At 35.2% G+C, this 23,414-nt stretch overlaps 1 protein-coding gene and 1 long non-coding RNA gene across 2 annotated transcripts; one reads left to right on the top strand and one right to left on the bottom strand.

Annotated features, from left to right (window-relative positions):
* Positions 1-2,560: 2,560 nt before the first annotated feature.
* Positions 2,561-3,992, bottom strand: LOC113355815. The gene is made up of 2 exons (XM_026598764.1): positions 3,288-3,992; positions 2,561-3,168 (listed from the first exon to the last, which is right to left on the bottom strand). Exons 1-2 carry the CDS (start codon positions 3,924-3,926, stop codon positions 2,809-2,811), a joined length of 999 nt encoding a protein of 332 aa, XP_026454549.1. The 5' UTR covers positions 3,927-3,992; the 3' UTR covers positions 2,561-2,808.
* A 12,076-nt stretch (positions 3,993-16,068) lies between these two features.
* LOC113355814 lies at positions 16,069-19,090 on the top strand. The gene is made up of 3 exons (XR_003362612.1): positions 16,069-16,467; positions 17,533-17,649; positions 18,630-19,090. It is a non-coding gene; the product is annotated as an uncharacterized LOC113355814 (long non-coding RNA).
* The last annotated feature ends 4,324 nt before the right edge of the window (positions 19,091-23,414 follow it).

The following is a 23,414-nucleotide window of genomic DNA, read 5'->3' as shown; positions in this document are numbered from 1 at the left end:
CCTTTAATTTGATGTTAACTTGTTTATTTTCTCAAATCAACTTCACTCCCACCAATCATTACTGGATTTTCTTCCTCTTCTCTCGATCTAAGCCTCAGAATTATCATCTTCATCCTCGATTCTCAGAGAGACCCTAACCTTAATTTACAGTTCCTCAATTAACATAAGTTCTGACAAAGAACAGCTCTACAATCTCATAAACACTCTCTTGAATTCACTAAATTATAAAGTTCTTGCGCAAATTAAAGTTCAACTCTCTGGTATTGAAATCAGAAAAGAAAAGAGATGAAGAGCAGGTGAAGAAGAAGATAACAAGAGAGGAAGAGAATTGATTTTCTCTTCAATGAGAATTAGATAATAACCAAATGGAAGGATAATTAGGTAATTGCATCATGAAAAATTGACCAGGTCAACTATAAATGACCAATCATGTGGGCCTTAACGGAACATATAACAGTTGTGGCGCTTTATTAATTCTAAAAAAAACGATGGCAGTTTTTTAAACTGGAAATTGGAAGTGTGGCACTTGATTAAAATTCACCCCTAGGAATGTAATTTAGTTTGAATGATGTCTTTTCATCTTTCTTTTTATTTACTGAGCTCATTTCAACTTTCATATATGATTATCGGAATTACTCCGACACGGTTATCGGACATTCCAACAGTTGGGACTGGTGTGGACGTTCTTGGTGCAGTCATGGAAAGCATTCAAGCTAGTAGTACGCAGAGCTGAATGTGTTCTTGGATATGGGGCTTCTAAAACTACTTCAGATTAGCCCCATTGTGTTTCATTAAATTATTTGGTAAGCCCCAAAGTAGTCCTCAAATTCGGTTCATATAGCTGAACCTCCTTTTCTCTCCGCCAGACTTAAAAAATATTTAGGGTTCAGGTATGCGAGAGAGGCTAATCTGCGTAGAGAAAAAGAAGAAAAACGCGAAAGAATGATCGGTTATGTTATGGATGGATTAAACTTGGACGAAGCTGAAAAAGCCTATAAAGAAAAGCAGAGAAAGAACTCATATATTTATCGGGTACTTCACCACCGAAGAATGTGTGAAGAATGCAGAGGATGAGAAGAAGAAGAAGGAGGCCGGCGAGGCATCGGTGGAGGAGAAGTTCGAGCATCTCCGCATTAGCGAGTAAAAGCTGTTATTCCTGGTTGGCAGTTTTCTGTTAGATTTTTCTCATTCAGCTACAGGTTCGAGACCGTCGTACGTTAAACTGAGATTCTTGCAAGTCTGTCTTGAGTTAATTTGATTTTTTATTTTCGGTATTCTATGTTTAGAATAAAAAAGAGACAAGACTTAAAATCTCTAAAGATAAAAAGATGATCGTAAAGGTCACCAATCATGTGATGCTAATTGTAACCAAATTGGGCTACATTTTTAGTGGGATATTAGGTATAACAACGAAGTTATCAGTGCTTAACCCATTTGTTGTTGATGGAGGGTACTGGCAACCAATACGCACAGTGACTAAAGGGTTAAAATGCATTTAGGTTACTTATCATTTGAGTTTAAATTATCATGTCAGTTCCTCTTGATGGGTCAAGTCAAATAGTCAATTGAATCCAAGACATAAAACGAAAATGATTCGTATAACGTGGGAGAAATCTCGAAGAAACCACGGAGTGAGATGAAAAATAAGCCCCACTAAAAACTCTTACCATCCCAAATGCTATAGTCATTAGCAGACGACTGTTGGATTTTTTCACGAGACATTCCCCTGTGTAAGATACAGTGATTGTAGAATTGTTCGACATAAGATGCCATTTTTTGATAGATAGTATTTTGTTTTTTATAAGTCATTCTAAAATTACAGAAAAATATTTCGAAGTTATATTTTAATTCAGCTACGTCAAAAATTAGTTTGAGAACAAAGCGTTTGGATACAATTCTATTTATGACTTTTGCTTTTCCACAAACAGAAATTAGAAGTCCAGATATTTTGTCTCATAAAATGTTGACTTTTCTGTTCGTAAAAGTTGTTCTGAAATTCCATGCTCAAACTGATTTTTTGATTTTTAGAAGTCAAAAAATTACTTCAAACGCGTTATTAGTGAGTTAACTATGACTTCTATGCTCTTTGGATCTCATGTAGTTGTGGTGGAAAGTTGGAAACCAATAGACAGGCTTACCATCAAGATTTCCAAGAAAGAAATTAGACTGAAAAACTTCAGACAGCACCCTTGGAAATCTTTTCAGGGTTTGAACTTTAAACTGTGGTGAACCAGAACTGGAAAATATCTAGTCAGTGAGTCAATTATGACTTGCATGCTCTTTAAATCTCACTCTGCTCTCCCTCAAGCAAAAAAAAAAAGTACTTATTCCTGTGGTTGTGGTGGAAGCCAAAGAGACGGGTTTACCATCAAGATTTTTTTTTTTTTGAACAATTAGACTAAACTTCATAGTCAATCAACTTTTTAATCAAAATTCTTCTGCATCACTCATTAACAATCTCATGAGCCTCCATTAGAGAAGAAAAAATATCCTGAAATTGACTTGAAATGAAACAGACAGTGGTCCACAGCCATGAATGCATATGCCAGAGCCAGACTTCTTGTTGGAAATGAAAATAAATATCTTAGATAAATTTTGGTGCCATTCTTCTGGTAGTACTTGCTCTATTATTAAGCACATATACATAAAAACAGAGAAAGAAACAGAGTACCCATCACCAATAACTGGACTTGCTCAAGAACAAACTGTTAGAGAAATGTTAACATTATACTCCCCATCCCCTTTACCTAATTTTTACTAATTTATACAATAGATAGACAAAAATTATAGCAAATGAAAGCTCTGTATCTAAGATGCAGCTGCCACAGGAGGAGAACCTCCATGGAAGAAATTATTATTGGAACTAGGAACAACTGTATTGTAATACTGGTTCTTGTTCATTCCAAAATTAATTGGTTCTGGTTCTGCTTCTACTTCTTCTTCATCATCTTCTTCAGTGTCCCAAAGGAATCGAGCATATGAAGCTAGGACGAAACAATCATCAGGTGAAGCTTGAACAGCTTGATCAAAATAAGTCTCTGCACGTGTAACATCTTTATGTGTTTGCCATATGAGATCTGCATACAGTGATAACACACTCCCATCACTTGGGTTTGCCAAAATTGCTCTTCCACAGTATTCTTCAGCTTTCACTAAATCACCCTTTTCCTGTTAAAAATCAGAACAATCAAAATTAGTAAAATTGAATATTATGAGTAAAGATTTGATCATGCTATTAAAACTAAAATATAGAAATTGAAGATTGAGAATGGAATTGAAATGTTTACCTCTTTTAAGAATTTTGCATAGTTTCCTAATAACAGAGAATTTCCAGGATTAGCTTCAATCATGGTCTGATAATAAGTCTCAACACTTTCCTTTTTATTGTTACTATCTCCATTTTCTTCTAACTCTGAATCTCCGAAATCTGATTTACCATCTTCATCCTCATCAGATCTTCCACCACCACCACATTTTCTACCACCATTACTTCCATTTGCACCACCACCAACTAATGGCACCATCAAGCTTCTATCTTTAACACTTGTAACACAACCATCTTCAACCACTTCAGTCAACCCAGAACTAGTAAACAACCTATTAAGTGTAGACTTAATATCTGCACATTCTTCAACACCAAGTGCAGATAAACAACCCATACTTCTTGGTATATCTAATGATCTCCTTCTTGATTTTACTGAAAACCCACCACTTAAATCAGTATCAGATGAATTTCTTGTCAATGAAGAACCTTGATGGTCACCTGAAACTGCTGTTATCATACTTGGTGATGAACGTGTTAGTGTGACTGATTTTCTTCTTGGTTTTGGTGGTAATGGAATCTTTTCTGGTTCTGGTGATGATTGTTCATTTGCATGTGTTATCCATGACTCTAGTATCGGTGTTGATGAACTTCTTAGCAACATTTTGAAAGTTTTAATCGAAAAGCAGAGCAGAGAACAGAGCTAGTTTTGGTTGAACAGAGTATGGGAAATGGAGTGAGATTTTATAAGGGAGGAGGAGAAATCGAGATTCGATGAAGATGGAACCTCAGCCGTTAATCACGAGAAATATAGATGGATTCTGAGCCGTTGATTTTGATTTTTCTTGGGATGGACTATTGGAAATACTGCGCACGTGCGTTATATCAGCGTGGCGGTACTACATAAGTTAGGTCTAAGGTGGTCAATACGGTACTTCCACGTCTAGTACGTCTGGGCATGTGATGTGGGGACCTTGATTGCCGTTCGATTTTGGATGCTAGTGATGAGTAAATAGACGGTTAAGATGTCGTGATTTACAACTTTCTTGGAAAGATATGTGGATTCTATCTCTGGAAATCTGGGATTCACGGCTCTGCTTCACTTTGTGGGGGTCGAGTTGATAGTTTTAGGGTCCAATTATGGGAGATATGGGAAGGGAAACATTAATGGGCATCTTTCTTGTGACGACAGTCATTCTAGGATCATGCGTCCCATACCTAGCATTAACCTAGAAACTTCATCATGCAACATATTTGATGAAATGGAGCACACTGGTCGGTTGCCAAACCAGGGTTCTTCACCGGAAAAAAAAACGTCTGTATCTAGTCCGGTAAAGAGGCCGCTTGAGCGGGATAGCTTCCCGAAAAATGGTACGTGACAACACTGTTCTTCTCTATTAGCCTCTTCTAACGTTTTTAGGGATAAATTTTTGATGTGGGCGTTCTTTGATGGGGGCATGAGAGACAAATCAAGAGTTGACATGTGTTTTTCATATTAATTGATTCAACTAATTTTGCTTCCAAAAATATCAAAGATAAAATATAAGCAATTAAGATAACCAATATTTTCTCAAAAAATAAACTTGTCTTGTTTTTTTGGAAACAAAATTTGTTGGAATCAATTAATATGAAAAACACATGTCAACTCCTGATTTGTCTCTCATGCCCCCATCAAAGAACGTCCACATCAAAAATTTATCCCGTTTTTAGTCGAACATAAAGTCACATGCATGGTCTCAACTCAAATACATGCCACCATATTAAAGGACGTATAGGTTACACTGCAAGAGGCAAGAAAAACAAAGAAGAAAAACCAGGATTGATATGGACACCACCAAAAAATAGAGATGATTAGATTCCTTATGATGCTTTCCATTAGTAGTGATAAGTAAATTGACGGTTTAGTTGTCGTCACTTTCTAACTTTCTTGAAAACATCTGTTTTCTTTCCATCTCTGGAAATCAAGAATTCTGAATTCACGGCTCTCCTTCACCTTGTGGGTCAAATAAGCCCAAGTTGATTGTTAGGGCCCAATTATTGGAGGTTTCCTTGTGACGACAGCCATTTTAGGACAGTGCCTGGCATTAGCTTGGCAACTTGGAACTTCACCGGCTCAACGGAAGTATGGTTTTGTGTTTAGACACTCTCTGATGAATGTTCGTGTGATATTAGAATCTCATCATTTGATTGAAACTTTAAATACGCATAGTCGCGTGACATTACAATCTCATCATTTGGTTGAAATTTTAAGTACGCATGGTATCAAAACGGGCCACGTAAAAACAAATATAAAAAAACAACAAACTTTAATAGATTTTTGAACTTGTTGGGCAAATAGGAGTCCTGGACAACTGATCCCACTGACTCCATCCCACTTTGCACCCGACACCGATTACATATTATTGCAGGTAAATATCGATTTTTTTTGTTGTTGGGTGATTGGTGTGCTACAGTACCTAACAACTTATTTGCATCACTAGCGAAATATGCCCATGCAACTTCACTTGCTCCAAACAGTTGCTGGTTTGACTTTTCATCCTTTCCGATTCCAACTCGAAAAGAAGAATCAGCGCAAGAATTTTTTTCGGGAAATGGGTCATTTGTCCAAATATTTTAAAAACATGGTATTAATGGATGAGTAAAAATTAGTATAAATGAAATGGACACCAAAAAAATAGCAATAATGAAACTGGATTCATCCTGGCTTAAACTTAAAAAAGAGCGAGGATGAAACTGGATGCATTCTGATGTAAATTAAAAATTGGAAAAAGTATTTGAAAATGGGTAGGATGAAAATGTTTACATCCTGGTTATTTTTACATTCTCGTTTATTTAAATAATATCAAATTTTACATGTTTTTTTATCCAGGAATTGTTGATTTTGGTCTTTTAAACCATTATGATTTTTTTTTTATAGCTTCTTGTGCAGAGTACTATGGAAAACATAGTTACACACTCACAGTGTCGTACAATTTCGACACTAATTTTTTGTATTGGGTGAGCAACTCAGAGTAAAAAAAAGAACTCTTGGGGTGTTGTGGTTTGCTAACATGTCAAAATCGTCCAGGATAATCACATCTGACTAAACTTCATTACTATAAACTTCACCCACATAGAGGATTACATGTTCGGATTGTGGTGATATTGTCCCTCCAAATTTCCATAAACACTGCCTTCTTTCTCTAGTTTAAGTTACTATATAGCTGTCGAGCTGAACACATTTTGAATGTCAATTTACCTGATCATCAGACCATGTGTATGCAGTACGCCCTTATCTTCACCTTGGCCAATAATACTGAATCAAACAACATCAAGATAGAGACCAAAGATTAAAAATGTGCACATCCACTAACATCCAAGTGTTTCTGTTTTTTTGGTTCAATTTAGTAAGGATTATTAGTTAAGTAGTTAGAAGAGATCTTATGCCAATGGACTACAATTAAAGCAACAAAAGAAAAAAAACGTTATCTTACTAAGGCAGCAGCAATGTATTCGATCTCGGATTCCGGTTTCTCTCGGTCCCGAGCGAGACATTGGTACAACGTTGTCTCGGGGAGATTCCGTTTCCAAATTTCGGTTCCAACTTTTATATATATAATTAAACCATGATCCCAAAAAAGTTTTCAATGTTTTCAGATACCTGTTGCTGCTGTATGCATATGAACTGGAATATAATTTACTTGAGTAATGGCCTTCTAATTAAAAAGTATGGTTGCTTTTCATCATCAACACCTTTTGATTGTTCAAGGATATACTAGTAGAACATGTACATGTACACAAGAAAAAGTTAGAGAATCTCTAGTCGCAGAAGTTACGTGATATTGCTTGTATGTAGGTAACGGTGTCGATGAATGACTGACAGAGTCCCCATAAAATGATGATAAGATGGTGTTGCTGTTGGTTTAGTCGGTGGTTGGGTTACCTATTGAGTCCAAGACGGCAAACAAATGAACCAGAAGAGATAAAAAGGTGGCGTTAAGAGTGAAAGATCGTCTTTTACCTGTTAACTCTAATAAATTTTTTTCTTTCTCCATGTGTATGACCTCGGCCGGAATTCCGGTTCATTTTGTCCAATCTCGGCTGGAATTTCGGTTACTTCCCGGGTATTTTCCGTCTCGGCGGAAAATTGCATTTCGTGTTACCTTGGTCCGGAAACGGAATTTCCGACGGAATTCCGGCCGAGATGGCCGAATTGACTACATTGGGCAGCAGTAACCCTACTTGCAACAAAACCAACGTTAAAGTTAATCAGGGAACAATATTCTACAAGGAAGCTTATGGCGTTGCAAGCAGAGTTGGGATGGAGATGAGACCCATTCTAACCTTCTGCAAAGATGCACCATTAGAGTTTGAACTGGTTCTATAATATATCGATCCTTAAAAAATTTACCTCTTCCAAGGAGATTAAAACATGATCGACCCTACTACCCGGGTGCCTCTCGGCATAGGTGATCTAGGCGGTTGCCAGGATCTCATAATTCCTAGAGACCAAAAAATGTTTGATATTCTTGTATTCTGTTGGCCACGCACAACGGAATACAAGAATTCAGCAACGACACTACTAGTCCGCAAGTTTGCTTGCATTTTGTACGGTCCATTCTGCACCCATATTTTTTCTAAATTCTAGTGAACATGCATGGGATCTGAGAGATTTGCATTTACAAACAACAAGAACGTTCTTGCATGTTATATGGATCACTTTCAGATCAAATGCCGTTTTTCTTTCTTTCCATCTCTTGTTTCTAGTGATACAAAGAAATGAAGATCAATAATAACCAACCATTGAAACTTCTTAACATCTAAATAAAGTTTTTATTAACTTCTTAAAAGAATATCAACCAAATAATCAACCTAGAAATGGCAATATCAAATTTAAGCCTCAAATCTTCTCTAAAATAGAATCAAACAAAAAATGAAGATCAAATACTACACTCGCACACTTTTCACCAAAAAACCATTGGCTGGATCTAATTCACACATCGGAAGTAGGCATCGGATATCAGATTATCTTTGGGTGATTGTTGTGCCACAGTACCTAATAACTTATTCGCATTATTATTAGAGCTTGCCATGACCATTATACACTTCGCAGCATCAAGTCAACATGATATCTTGTGAAGTCCATGGCAAATAAATACAAGTAAAAAGTAGTAGAACCTTGACAAAGCAGTGTACATGTTAGAACCTTTGAATCTAGTCTAGAGACTCCATACAGTTGCCTGTTTGACTTCCCCTCCTTTCCAAATTCCAACTCCAAAGACAATATTAGTGCCGAAATCTTATTCTTCATGTGAAGTGGGAACACATGGTCTCGACTCAAATACATACCATCCCCTCTCCATTAGAGTTAGGCTACCCTGCAAGAGGCAAATGCCAAAGACAAAACCAAGGATTGATATAGACACCACCATTAAAAAGAGATCATTAGATTCCTTATGATGATTTTCTTCTCCATTAGTTATGAGTAAATGGTGGTTTAGATGTCGTCACTTTCTAAATTTCTTGGAAAGATCTGTTTCCTTTCTATCTCTGGAAATCAAGAATTCACGGCTCTCCTTCACTTTGTGGACCAGTTAAGCCCAAGTTGGTACTTTTAGGGGCCAATTACTGGAGATACGGGAAATGTTCATTGGCACTTTCAGCCATTTTAGGACAATACCTACTACTTAGCATGCATTAGCTTAGCAACTTGTAAATTCACCTGCTCACTGGCCAGTAGCGGATTTATGATCCTCTGCAAGAAGAAGAAGGAAAAAATATACATTCATGGGAACGTACAAGAGATATCTAAGCACTTTTACGAGAATTCGAATGATAAAATCAAATTTCGAATTTTATAATTTTAGAACCGGTTGGTAAGTAGGCCAACTTACCCCACTAGCTCCCTTCAGACTTCTGCTCCTAGCGTTACATGTTTTTTTGTAGGTGAATATATAATTTCCCGGCGACTTGTGGTACAGTACCTAACAACTTATTTGCATCATTAAGGAATATGGCCATGCAAGTGGTGGGAAATCAGCTGCCCGGTTGGAACCTATGCATGTAGTCTGAGGTAAAGACTCCAAACAAACAGTTGCTTGTTTGGCTTTTTCTCCTTTCCAATTCCAAAAACATTATTGCCGAAACTTTTATTCTTGTGCAGTGTACTATCGGAACATATGGTCTCGTTGTCTCAACTCAAATACATACCAATAAGAACACCACCTTATTAGCAAGGCAGCGTTGCTTTCTTATTAGCTGGAGGCTAGACTGCAAGAGGTAAAAACAAGGATTTGATATGGACACCAGAAAATAGAGCTCATTAGATTCCTCATGCTGTTTTTCAATGGTTAAGTCATCTAACTGATGAGTGAAATGATCTAGTGGTTGCTGTTTTAACACTTGTCCGAGAGATGTTGATATTGTTATATACGTATATTGACTGTGATCATACGACTTCAGCACTAATTTTTTTTTTTGTATCAGATGAGCAACTCAATAGTAGAAACAACTCTTGCTATATTGCAGGTTAAACTATGTTGTCGATTCGTAGGAACAAGGGTTTTCAATCTTATTACTATAACTTTCACCCAATACAAGATTACATGTTTGGATTGCAGTGATATTGTCCTTCCCAATTTCCATATAGACATCGTCTTCTTTCTCTAGTTTAAGTACTAGCTGTCGAGCTAAACACGTCTTGGATGTCAATTACCTGATCATCAGACCCATGTGCCCGGCCTTATCTAAACCTTTCGCCAATAATACTGAATCGAACAATATCAAGATACAGACCAAAGATTAAAAATGTTCACATCTACTAACATCCAAGTTTTTCTTTTCTTCCGTTTAATTTAGTGAGGATTATTAATAAACTAGTAGTCAGAAGAGATCATATGCCAATGGACTACAATTAAAGCAACAAAAAAAACTTATCTTACTACTATGGCAGCAGTAGCCCTACTTGCAACAACATCAACGTTAAGTTGATAAGGGAACAGTATTCTACATGGAGTTGCAAGCAGAGTTGGGATGAAGATGAGACCCATTGCAACCTCCTGCAAAGATGCACCACTAAATTTTGCACTAGTTCTATATAATATTCCCATCTTTGAAATTTTTTGCTACCCAGGACGCCTCTCGGCATAGGTGACCTAGGCGGTTGCCAAGAGCCCCATAATTCCTAGGGAACCGAAAATGTTGGGTGATCATGGATATGGTATGAGGACTAGGGCAAACAAATACTCTAGTCCAGGCACACCGGAAATACAAGAATCTGGCAACGACACGCAAAAGAACCCGTATTTTGTACTTGGCCACAAGTTGGCTTGCATTTTGTACGGTCCATTCTGCACCCATATTTGCATTTAAATTCTAGTGAACATGCATGTGATCTGAGAGATTTGCATTTACAAACAACAAGAACGTTCTCATGTTATATGGACCACTTTCAGATCAAATACAGTTTTTCTTTCTTTCCGTCTCTTGTTTCTAGTGATGCAAAGAATTATAACCAACCATTGAAATTTCTTAACACCTAAACAAAGTTTTTTTTAACTTCTTAAAAGAATATCAACCAAATAATCAACTTAGAAATAGCAATATCAAATTTAAGCCTCAAACTTTCTCTAAAATGGAATCAAACAAAAATCTATCTTTGAAGATCAAAATACTACACTCATACACTTTTAACCTAAAATCGCATTGAGTGGATCTAATTTATTCATCCATAATAATATTCTATCGCTCATGATCTTGGCTTATAAACTAAGCTAATCTAGAGCTAGCTAGAGTGAAAATGAGAGAGATATTGATGCATGAATTATGAACAACTTAGTGGTTTCATACTAACATTCAAGATGTCACCATGCTTCACTGTCTGGCATGATGTTTACATCTACTAAGAAGTGATTGATTTGTCTGAAAAATCTTGAGTCCCAACTCCCAATTCAATGAAATTATGATTTTTATGATCAATTATGGTCAAGGAAACATGTTACGATTATAAGGTGGGTAAGAATAAGCTTCAAATACGTGAACCATGCATGGATTCTTATTGGCATTTACTCGTGATGACTGCCATTATATGGAACAAAATAAATCCTTCATAACAAAGCAATTTTAATTAAGCATATATAAAATCATATATTCTGGTGCATTTTTTTAATCAGAATTTTGGTGCATGTTGGTAAATGAGGAGGGCAGCTAACTTCAGTTGCCCCATGCGCTGTGGCTCTACTCATAACACTAGTTACATGTTTCGGCAAGCGTTATATATTATTCTTGGGTGACTGCCGGGCCACAGTGGCCAACAACTTTCCGATCAAAAGAAAAAAAAACAGTGGCCAACAACTTATTTTGCATCATCAAGGCATGCCCATGGTGATCATTATACTATCAGAAACAATTTTGTGTTTGGTGAACATCCTGGCGAATGCCCATGTCTGAATAATCATTCATCAGAGCACTGTGGTGTCAAGTCACGACATGGGCATGCCTTGTAGAGGATATGATGTCGTGACTCTATAAACATCATATCCTCTATAACCTTGACATATACACGAGAAGTTTCGAGTCGTATGAAAAAGCAGTGTACATGTTTCAACCTCATAACTTTCCAAGTCCAAAAACATTTTTGTGCCGAAATTTTTATCAGCCTTCTTCTGCAGTGTACAACATGGACTGCTGTCGGAACACACAGCACATTGTCTCAACTCAAATACCATTACCGCATTCGATACGGGCTACACCGCAAGAGGCAAGAGAAACAAGGATGATATGGACACCATAAGAAATGGAATCAATTAAGCCCAAGTTGGTGGTTAGGGCCCAATTATTACGGGGAACGTTTATTGGCATTTTTTTGGTGACCACGGGCATTTTGGGACAATACCTAGCATGCATTAGCTTAGCAAAGTTGCAAGTTCACCGGCTCACCGGTCAGTTGCTGAACCAGGATTCTATGCAGGAAGGGCCAAAAGAACGAAAGAACAACACTAATTTATGGGAGCATACAAGAGACTAAAACACTGAGCACTTTAAAGAGAATTTAAGAAAAATAATCAAATTTTAAGCTCTGAAATACCTGGGGAGACTGGGGTATACCCAAATTATTTGGGATATACCTAATGAGACAAAACCCAGGAAATTTTGAAGTAAAACAGGACACCCCTTAACCATGTATTTTCAAAATACCTAATCTACCCTTGTTTAATTAATACTAATAATGTGTTTAGGTTAATTAATTTATTGAATTATAAAATTCTCAAATTAGGTATTATTTGGATTGAACTCACGGATTATGTGTTATGATTTTTGACGATTTCTTTTTTTCGAGATTTTTTATTGTAATGGAAATGAAACCACACTAGCCAAATACTTTTACGAAGGGGATTGCAAAGCTGCCGAGTAATTTTATACTCAAAATTACAGAAAAAATTAACAATTTCAGTTCTGAAAGTATGAAAAGTCGGCAAGGTCGACAAAAAAATACTCTGCCGACTATAGGATTTTTGACATACAGAGAAAGACGTTACAAATGCATGATTAGTTAGCAAGGTATTAATTTTATAACCTGCCGACTATAAGGATGAATACCGTGACGATCCTGTAAATGCTAATTTCAGAGATGAAAAGTCGGTAAGGTCGACAAAAAAATACCCTGCCGACTAATACTAGTCGGCAAGGTCGAAAAAAAAATACATGCCGGTTTTTGATAAAAAAGTGGAATAATACGGGTTTTGGGATTGGGTATGATTTTGTACCCAATCTCAAAACCCGCATTTTTTTTCTTTTTTCTTTTTTTCATTTTGATCTTTTTTTTTATCTCATCATGTAAAGTTTTAAAGAGGCTTTGAAAATTGTTTTGATAGGTTTTAATTTTAGTCGGCAGGGCTTAAAATTGGATGAAAATAGCAAGGACAAGTTGGTCTTTTAGCATCTTTAGACACCCCTTAACCCACTACTTTGGATGAGTTTAAAATTGGTATGCCCTTATTAATGGGTATACCCTAATTTGGCCAGGATGAAATCCCTATGTGTAACACATTTTTTTTTTTATATTGGACACTGGACACGATGGTAAAAAAGATATTGTTGATTTTTTGAAGCAAAGTTGATTTGTGAACATGTCAAAATCATCCAGGTTTGCTAGAAACAAAGATGTTGATTATGAGAGGAACATGGGTTTTCAATCTTATTACTATAACTTTCACTCAAATACAAGATTACATGTTTGGATTGCAGTGATATTGTCCTTCCCAATTCCCATATAACAATAGACACTGCCTTCTTTCTCTAGTTTAAGTTACTGGTTGTAGAGCTAAACACATTTTGAATGCCAATTACAGACCCATGTGTCCGGGCTTATCTACAACTTTTGCCCAATAATACTGAATCAAACAACATCAAGATAGAGACGAAAGATTAAAAATGTTCGCATCGACTCATATGCCAATGGACTACAATTAAAGCAAGAAAAAAAGAACTTATCATACTTTAGCAGCAGTAGCCCTACTTACCAAAAAAAATCAACATTAAGTTGACAGTGTGAGAGATATTGATGCGTGCTCTGAACAACTTTAGTGGTTTGGTACTAACATTCAAGATGTCACTATGCGGAAGGAACTAGTCACTATCTTGCATGATGTTACGTTTACTAAGAAGGTGATTGATTTGTCTGAAAGCCCTTGAGTCCCAATTCAATGTTGATTACCAAATGTATGTTTTAACCATACATTTTAGATATTTTAAGAGAATTTTGATAAAGTGATCCAGTTTTGAATTAGGGTAAAAAAAAGTGCCCCCGTTTTTTTATATTTTTCTAAACTGTCCCGTTTTTCTTCAAATAACGTTTTTCATCCCGTTAAATGCAAGGTGACATTTATCTCACCTGTTACAAAGTCATATTTACCCCTGAACTATGTCGTGAACTATGAACCCTAACCATGAACCATGAACCCTTAACCCTGAACTATATCGTGAACCATGAACCCTAAACTATATCGTGAACCATGAACCCAGAACCATGAACTTTGGACCCTGAACCCTGAACCTTAAACCTCAAACCCTGAATCCCAAACCCTAAATCCATGAATCGAGCTCGGCGAACCTGAAAAAATGAAGTAGAAGATAAACATGACAAGTAAAGGGTAAATAAGTAAAAAATTGGATGGAAAACTAAATTAGATGGAAAAATTAACAGTGGAGGAAGTTTTAAAAAGTTGGAAAAAACGGGCAATTTATTAAACCGAAATTGAGAGTGGGGCAGTTTATCAATATATATGGGCATAAAGCACTTCAGCTGAATAGCCTGATTCAATGGAAGAAACATGTTTTGAGGCATACTGAATTTTTTTGAGGCATACTTATTTATTATCCCATCTAGGGTGGTTTTATAAGGGGTGTCTAAAGGTAGTGCAATTACCTATATATCCTTAAAAATCTAATTACTAGAGTTCTCTTATCCTTAAAAACCTAAAATCAAAAAACAAAATAACCTTTAAACTTAAACATCTTGGACTCCAATTCAATCAAGCAATCAATCAATCAAAGGAAACACAAATCGAAGTGAGCGATATTGGAGTGCGAAATCCAAATCTCAATTGCTCCTAGATGTATTTTAGAATGCATTTGTAATAAACCCATCTTGTTTTTGATTGATTTTATTTTGTTCGATCGATAAAATATGATTTCAAAGATTAAATTAGGGTTTTCAGAAGATCAGTTCGGCTGATCTTGGAATATCAATTTTGGGCCGAACCTAGTATATGATTTAGAGAAGCAATATGTTCGGCTAATGCGATTTTCCTAGATTTTGTTCGAATCAACCGAACCTAAATTCGTCAGTTACAGAGTGAAGTTCGGCTGATAACTTGTGAGCCAAACCTCAGTTTTTTGAAAATACACCTAGGTTCGGCTAAGAACGATTTTGTTCGAATCAGTCGAACCTAAATTCGTGAATTACAGAATAAAGTTCGGCTGACAAGTTATCAGCCGAACTGTTCATCTGGTCAGTAGATCTGGGTTTTAAAAATTTAAGTTTTTGATAGATTCAACTTATAAAAAGGACATTAAACCTCGTTTAGAAGTCTACCCCTGATTTGAATCAGACATTTTGGTCATTTCCAATCACTAAAATCTCAAAACCCAAGTTTTTTTCACTTCTTCTTCTTCCTCTCAAAAATTCCAACTCTCTCACATAAATTTGATTTCTTTACTAATTTAATACTAATAATTTAATTTTTAATCAATCCTTAAAATTCCTAATTAATCAAATCTAAGCATAATCATTAATAGTAATTATGTAAGGGTAGTTATGCCATTATCAAAAAGGATGGATAAGGGGTGATGTTGTTTTTTATTTAGTGACCCTATTTTGACATTATTTAGTATGCCTCAAAAAAATCTAGTATGCCTCAAAACAGGTTTCCAGTGAAACTATGATTTTTAATTTTTATGAGCAATTATGGTTACAACTTTAGGTGGATAAAAGCCCAATGAACAACGAAAAGATGGATTTTTTTGGGGACCATGATTTTTTTTTTTTTTTGGGACGATGGTCTTTTGTTTGGTAAGACATTTAGAAGTGAAGCAAAGCCACTCCTTATCCTAACATTTCTGTTAATGCCAAAATTACCCTTTGATTTTTTTTTTTAATTATCCTTTATCTATCTTACAAAAACAAATGGGTTTTGCCCCATCTGATGGCTCTGAAGGGTACTGTTTAGAGATCGACGTCTCATATTGCTTTAAAAGTGCAGCAAAATGAAGGGGATAAATCGTGGCTTATAGTGCATCCTATTCTGACGCTTGCATCCAATGTCTCAGACTCGACTCTCTTTTATTGCATGTGCATTACCCTTTTCAAACGCTGCGTTTACAAAGATGAACTGTAATTTTCGTCCTTTTATCAGAATCATTGTTCCCTGCGTTACGGAAATAAAAATATCCATCAACAACACCATTATTTCTTTGTCAATACCTGAAATGTTCGGCTACATAAACCCTCCAAAAAGTTATCTTGCACAGTCCCCTTTTTCTTTATCAAGATTCACTTAAGTTTCTGTGGTTTTGGTACTTCCCAAATTCTCTGATTATTTTGATAATTGTTGTAATTCATATTTTTGTTGTTTTATTTGGTGCTTTTCCAGAAGCTTTTCTAAGATCGATTTTGTTGTTGTTGGTGCACCACGGATTTTCCAATCAGAGAAAAGCTTCAATGTCAGGTAACTGCCAATGGAATTCCATTCCCCTTGATTTGAATTGGTTGTCATTCTTCAATTGTTATATGCAGTCACTGACATCATATAAGTGTTTGTTATAATTCCAACTCAAAATGGAACAATTGTTGATGTAAGATTTTGTATCTGTGTGCTTCAGATCATTTGTATTACTGAAGTAGGTATCCGAAATTTGTTTGTTTTTTTAGAGTAATTTTTTTGTGTTCAACTATCTCAATTCAAAGCTTTTCTTTCCGATTGTTATGTTCAGAGAGCTAGAAATAAGAATAACTCCAAGTATTTCTAGCTGCAACCCTGACGTTTAGAATGTTTAGTCTGGTCCCATCTTTATCATTCAACGGATATGTCTACTCATTATTGATGCTAATTGGATTATATCTTCTAAGTTGATGGTTTCGTGACTGTAAATCTTTTACTGTCGTGGATTTGAATATGCTTCTTCTGCAAGTGATTATTTAGGGCGGCTTCTTCTTTATAATCTTCATGTAAAAAATTCGCCTAAATTAAATAATTTGATGGTGTTAATTTGTGGATTAAAAGATTCACTGATTAATCATTTTTTGTGTTTATTAAAAGATTTGCATCTGTTATTATCCCCCTTTAATCATTTATCCAAAGATTCACTTATTAAAAGATTTAATCATTATCCAAAGATTTGCATTTGGATAACCTGAATTGCCAGTGTATTTTATCCCCTTTTGTTGTGGAGCTTTCCGTTTTAGAAATTAGTTGTATAATGTTTGTTGATGGTTTTGGTTACTGAAACTTGAATGTGTATTCTTAGACTTAAATTTCCTTCATTGGCTGAAATTCTATCATTGTCACTTAGTGCGCTACATTAAGACGCTTAAGAATAGGGTTCAACTGTCTTTCTGTCAATCTTCTTCTTTTTCTAAGCCTTAGCTCCCAAACAGTTGAGACTTTTTGTCAATAGCTAAGTCTATTTACAAATACACAAATTCTAGGCGAAGCTCCTGCGTAGGGAAGATGGTATCCTGCTGTTTGTTTGATATGCTTAGCTCCAGTGTTGTGTTTTTGATGTCTGTCCAGAACTACACAAAACTCTTGGATGATATACTTCGAGGAGGAGTTTCTGGAGCTAGAATCATCAGTCGCTTTATCTAACCAACCACTGCTACTAACCCTTTGGAGGAGGCATGCACGCAGGTAATTAAACTCGAAACTACCATTATGGAAATTGAATACTGCATATATGTTTTGTTTTTGTTTTAATTCATTGTTTTGTATTTTACAAGTGATTTTGCTTATGTCTGACTAAATCTCAGTTTTGCCTTAGTTTTGGATCATTTTACAAATATAAAGCTTTTTCCTTTGTTATGGTACCAACTTTGGAATGGATGGATGGTATGTGGTACTTTTGTTGGTAATTATCTTGGTTATGAGTATGGGATCTATTTTTATGAATTGGGATTCTTGGGTGAACATAGTAAAGTGAACAAATATCTACTAGAATCCCTTAATGTTAAATACTAATTCTTTAACATTTAGGAAACTCAACTTGGGAACCTGCCGGTACAAGGCATGAAACACAAATAAATATACATTAGTCACAAAAGAAAAATGTCAAATGTGTCTTAAGGTGGGAGCTAAAGTTGACTGGCAACATGCTTTTGTGTCTTCTCTAGAGTACGTTCAAAAAATGAAGTATATATTTCCTTTACATTGTGAACAAACAAAACATAAACACACCCAAAAATCTCAAGCTGGGGAATATGGGTTCTGTGTTTATTTAGATCTATTGTTGGTATTGCTCATTTGTGTTAGCAATATGGGTTTATGTAATTTGCAGCACCATATCCTTAATTAATGTTTGGTAATTGATATGCTTCAATTATAAATCCAAACAAATAAAACTATTCCCAGTCGTGTATATATAATATTTTCTGACTGACTCACCTGTATCGCAGTTTTGCTCATCCGTAGTACCAGAGATTTTGACAGTGTAGACATAGTTAGGCTTGAATTTTTCAATTCATGTTTGAGTGTCTCTGTATTGTTTTGTTAAGTAAAACTCTAAGATATCTATCCCTTCTCTAATTTTTCACCATAATGGCCTCACTTTTATATAACTAATTTGTTGTGTTTCACAACTTATTTTTACTTTAAATTCGATTTTTATCTTACAGGATTACTTGCTCCAATTGTTACCTGTACTCGCACATTTGAATGCAAATGGGCAAGGCCGTGCCTAATAGGTCTACATCAAAATGCTTTTCTTTATTATTAGAATCTAAATTTGTCGATATCTGTCGAGAACGAGAAGGTAAAGAGCCCCTATCGATTTGGTGATCCCAGTGGCGGAGCTGGAAAATAAGGATGGGGTGGCTTGAAAACTAATTGGATTGGTGGGGGTGGCTTGAACCTATATTTTAGGCATGATTGTTTTTTACCAAATTCAAAAGCACTGTAAAATTTTGTTTTTTTTTTTTACTTTGGGCTGGCTTACCTACCTGTGCAAAACGTATCAATAAAAGGAAAAGAAATGTCTAGCGAGGGATGCTGAGCTATTCGTCTTAACCACGTTGTTTTCTTTTAATGGAGTTACATCAAAGACCAATCAGTTGAATTATTTTCTTTGTTTTTTGAACTGTTTGAGAACTCTTGAAGTAGCTCTTGAGGTGGGTAGATTATTTATAATTATAAACCATGAGGTCACAATAAATTATCTAGGTCTTGCAAGAATGGAGATTATATAACGTTAAATATGTTTTTCCTCAAATCCCTTCTCCTAAAGGGTTGCGTCGTGTGTTTAATATTTGGTATATTTGTAGTTCCAATGTTAAATATTCAACCAACCTATGGATGCTACAATAGCAGATGTTTCAATATATGTTGTTCTAAGTTCTAATAACAGTTTGACCAGTGTGTATTCCCAGCACATGTGGTTTCTCATATCTCTGGTGAAAAAGAAAAAAAAGGAGACAAGACATCTGATGGTGACATGCTCACGAATCTGAAGATGTTAAAAATATATAGGCAGTAAATATCTGAAAACAGTGTCACACAAAAACCAACCATACGAAATAATAATAATAATGAAGAAACATCAAACAAGTTAATCAGGATGCACTTTACAAGAGTACCAACGGCTGAAAGCCCGGGTCATATTGTAGTATTAGATAAAGAGAGTATTACACTAACTAATTGGAAGCCTAACAAACAAATCTTCAACAACGTGAGGGCAAGCTAACTCTAGCTTTCATACTAATTCCTGCAATAGCGCATGAAACTTTGGGAAACGGGGATGACCAGCTGAGCTAGGTGCCTTTTATTTATTTATTTATTTATTTATTTAATATATTTTTTTTCAATATTCAAATATTTAAATTGTTATAATTTATTTATTTTAAAAAAATTATTCTTTTTTTCTTTTATTAGATTTGAGTATTAATCATCAAAATTGAGTAGGAAATATCCCACAAACTCATTACTCTTGATTCGTTTTTGATTGAAAAAATTGAGTAGTAATCATCAAAATAGGGTGAAGATGGAAATTATAGTAGCAAGTTCTGTTAGTAGAAGTTTAAAAAAAATCTAATTTGGTAACCGAACTTTCTGAACATGAAGAACACTTCGGCTAATACGATTTATTTTATTTTGTAACCAAACTTTTTTATAGAATACCAAATGCAGATTTCGGTTAGTTCGCAAAAAAAAAAAAAAAAAAAAATCCTTAACTGAAATTTTCTTTGTAAACCCATATGTTTAGTTCAGTTAGTTCGCAAAAGAAATGGTGCTGAGCTCTTTTCTGTAAACCCATATGTTTAGTTCGGTTAGTTCGCAAAAAAAAATCCTTAACCGAACTATTCTCTATTTAGTTTGGTTAGCTTGCAATTTTTTCCCCTAACCAGTCTATTCTGTTCATGTAGTTCGACTACTTTTTATTTATTTTCTCCTGGCCGAACCTTAAGTTCAAATAGATTTTATTTTTCTCTTAGACGAACCAAATACAAAAAAAAATAGTTGAAGAAATAAATAAAATTAAACAAAAAAGGTTATTGTTTTTTAAAAAAAGTTGAAAAGAGTTGATATTTATTTATTTAATTAAAGGGTAACTAAATCATTTTACAACTCTATGACATCCCTTATAGTTGTGGGATAGATGGGCTAAGTAAATCATGGTTCCCAAAAAAACGATGGTCCCCGAAAAATCGTTCAAAGAACTCAAAAAGGGAGAAGGGTGCGGTTCAACAAGATCAACAAGAGAAAATGCAACTTAATATACCTAAATACAATGCTTTACTTGCAACTTGCAAACCATAACAATTCAGTCGATACTAATTAGAGTACTTCTCCACATCCTCGATGATTAGACCTTCATGATTTTTTTGGAGACTGTCGAACATTTGTTGACAAGTTATCTAGAAGTTTTTTTTTGTACATAAAATATCGTGTTTAGATTTTATATGGACCGATAAAGATAAAATAAAAAAGAACAATTATGGTTAAAGAAACATGTTTAAATTTTGTAAGGTAGGTAAAGATTCGGATACATTAATCCAATTCCTTGAACCATGGATCCCAGTTAGCAATTCCGGGTACGAAGGGAAGTTCGGGACGACATATGTTGTTAAAGTCTTCCGGCATCCAACTCAAAACCAATTGGAAATGATATGTTCATTTATTGTAAGTATTCTTTTGAGATTTGGAATTATTTCATCAAATCCTTCAAAGATTGTAAGTATCCTTCTTGTGGATATGTTGAGATTGATGGTCCTGCTCTGCCTCCTTCAAAGATTCCTGCATCATTTCGCAAAATTAAAGCAAATATTGAGGGGGTTAAAGCTGAATCCCAAGCTGCATCAATGTTAATTTTGTGTATGTTGGTCTCAGGTGCCATCCAAATAAGTCTAGGTGTTGTATTCCTACGGTTCTTAGCTTGTTTAGTGCCTTTTTAGTCCAAAAAAGAAGATGTCTTTGGATATCTTGAGATAATTGTGTTGGTGATCTATTTTTTGATTCAAAAACTCTGTTACATCGTTCTTTCCATATCCTCCACATTTTGGTTAAAGCTAATTCTAAAGATATTTCCTTCCTTGGGTTATGAATCCAATCTTTATAAAGGTTTAACAAAGAGGTAGAGGGATCTAGTTGAAGAGAAATGGGATTCAGAGATGTTTCCCAAACTTCTCCAGCATAAAGGCATTGGAAAAATAAATGTTCCGTGGTTTCTAGTTCCTTACCACACATAGTACAATTAAGGTTAATATCATCAACTTTACCATAAAGATTCACATTTGTCGCAATGACGTTCTTCAGACATTTCCAAGTAAATACTTTAACTCTTTGAGGCACTTCTAATTTCCAAATAGATTTCCAGAAAGATTCAGGTGAAAGAAGACTAGTTATGTCTGTCCCGGATTCATTCAATTTATCATACATCGTTTTAACAGTGTAACCTCCAGTTCTTGTAAGTATCCATATTAATTGGTCTTGTTTTGGGTTTCCATCTAAATCTAGAAAGAGGTTCAGGTGTTGTATTTTTGTTGCTATGGCCTTAAGGAAGGAATTTATAATGAGAGAAATGTTCCAAGACAGAGTATTAGGGTTAAGTAGACCAGTTAGTAAGGACAGATGATTATTAAACCATTACCTAATTCCCATATACTATATTTCTGGATAAGATGTAATCCCTTGCAAATACATTTCCAGATCCAAGAGCTCATAATAAAGGGTTTTACTTTTAGTGGGGATTTCTTTTTGAAGTACATATTTCTCATTGTTTTAGCCCAAAGAGAATCTTTTTCTTTTATAAGTATCCAAGCCAATTTGGCCACCATAGAAAGGTTAAATTTGTGAGCATCTCTAAACCCTAAACCTCCCTTATTTATAGGTTTACATAGACTTGGCCAGGCTTTTGGATAAAACCCTCCAAAGTTAGTATCGTTTCCCCATCAGAAGTCCCTTTGAATTGCATCTATTTTCTTAGTTATAGTTGTAGGAATTATGAAACACCCCATTTGGAACGTGAGGACACTTTCTAAGACAGCTTTGATCAACACCATTCTACTGGATTGAGGCAGGACTTTTCCTTTCCATCCTTTTAACTTAACTTCCATTCTTTCTATAATAAAGTCGAAGGTTTTAGTTTTCGACTTATCAATGAATATAGGTGCGCCTAAATAAGGGTCCTTGAGGTTTACGTGTTTGATTTTTAGGATTTTAGTCATCATCCTTTGGTGTTTTGGTTCGAGTTTTTTGCTAAAAAAGACCCCAGATTTCTCAAAGTTGATAAGTTGTCCTGAGGCTTGACTGAACTTATCAATAGCTTCTAAAATGTTTTTTCATTCCACTAGGTCAGCTTTGACAAAAAGTAGACAGTCGTCAACAAAAAAGAGATGGGAAATCGATCACTTTTGGGTGTTATTTTAACACCATGAAGAGTTTTATTTTGTTCTAAAGAGAGAAGATGTCTAGAGAAGATCTCCATACAAATAATGAATAAGTAGGGAGAAAGAGGATCCCCTTGACATAATCCTCTAGAAGGTTTAAAAAAACCTACCAGGAGAGTCATTAAGAAGAACATCAATTGGAGTCGTAGAAAAACATTGTTCCAGAATGTTACATACCTCTTTACTAAAACCTAGTGAAGTAAGAGCTTTTATAAGGAAGTTCCAATCTACTATATCGAATGCTTTAGACATATCAATCTTAATGTCTAAACCTCCAGTTTTGGCTTTTTTCTTTTTAAAAGAGTGGATTATTTCATGGGCTACTACAATATTATCAGATATTTTCCTAGAAGAGAAGAAGGAAGATTGAAAAGGAGAGATTATTTTATTTAACATAGGCTTAATTCTATTTGCTAGGATTTTGGTATCAATTTATAAATGGTGTTACAAAGACCTATTGGGAGAAATTGACTAGGGTTTTTTGGTTGTTTTAACTTGGGAATTAAGAAAAGATGGGTT

The sequence above is a fragment of the Papaver somniferum genome, chromosome 3, assembly GCF_003573695.1.
Source record: "Papaver somniferum cultivar HN1 chromosome 3, ASM357369v1, whole genome shotgun sequence".
NCBI classification, from domain to species: domain Eukaryota; kingdom Viridiplantae; phylum Streptophyta; class Magnoliopsida; order Ranunculales; family Papaveraceae; genus Papaver; species Papaver somniferum.
This window is presented reverse-complemented; position numbering and strand designations above follow the sequence as displayed.

Bases quoted from the DNA above. Each gene is read 5' to 3' on its own strand.
- LOC113355815 (XM_026598764.1), bottom strand. From the start codon at position 3,926: ATGTTGCTAAGAAGTTCATCAACACCGATACTAGAGTCATGGATAACA. The intron at 3,169-3,287 runs GTAAACATTTCA...GATTTTTAACAG, and splicing joins ATGCAAAATTCTTAAAAGAG to GAAAAGGGTGATTTAGTGAA.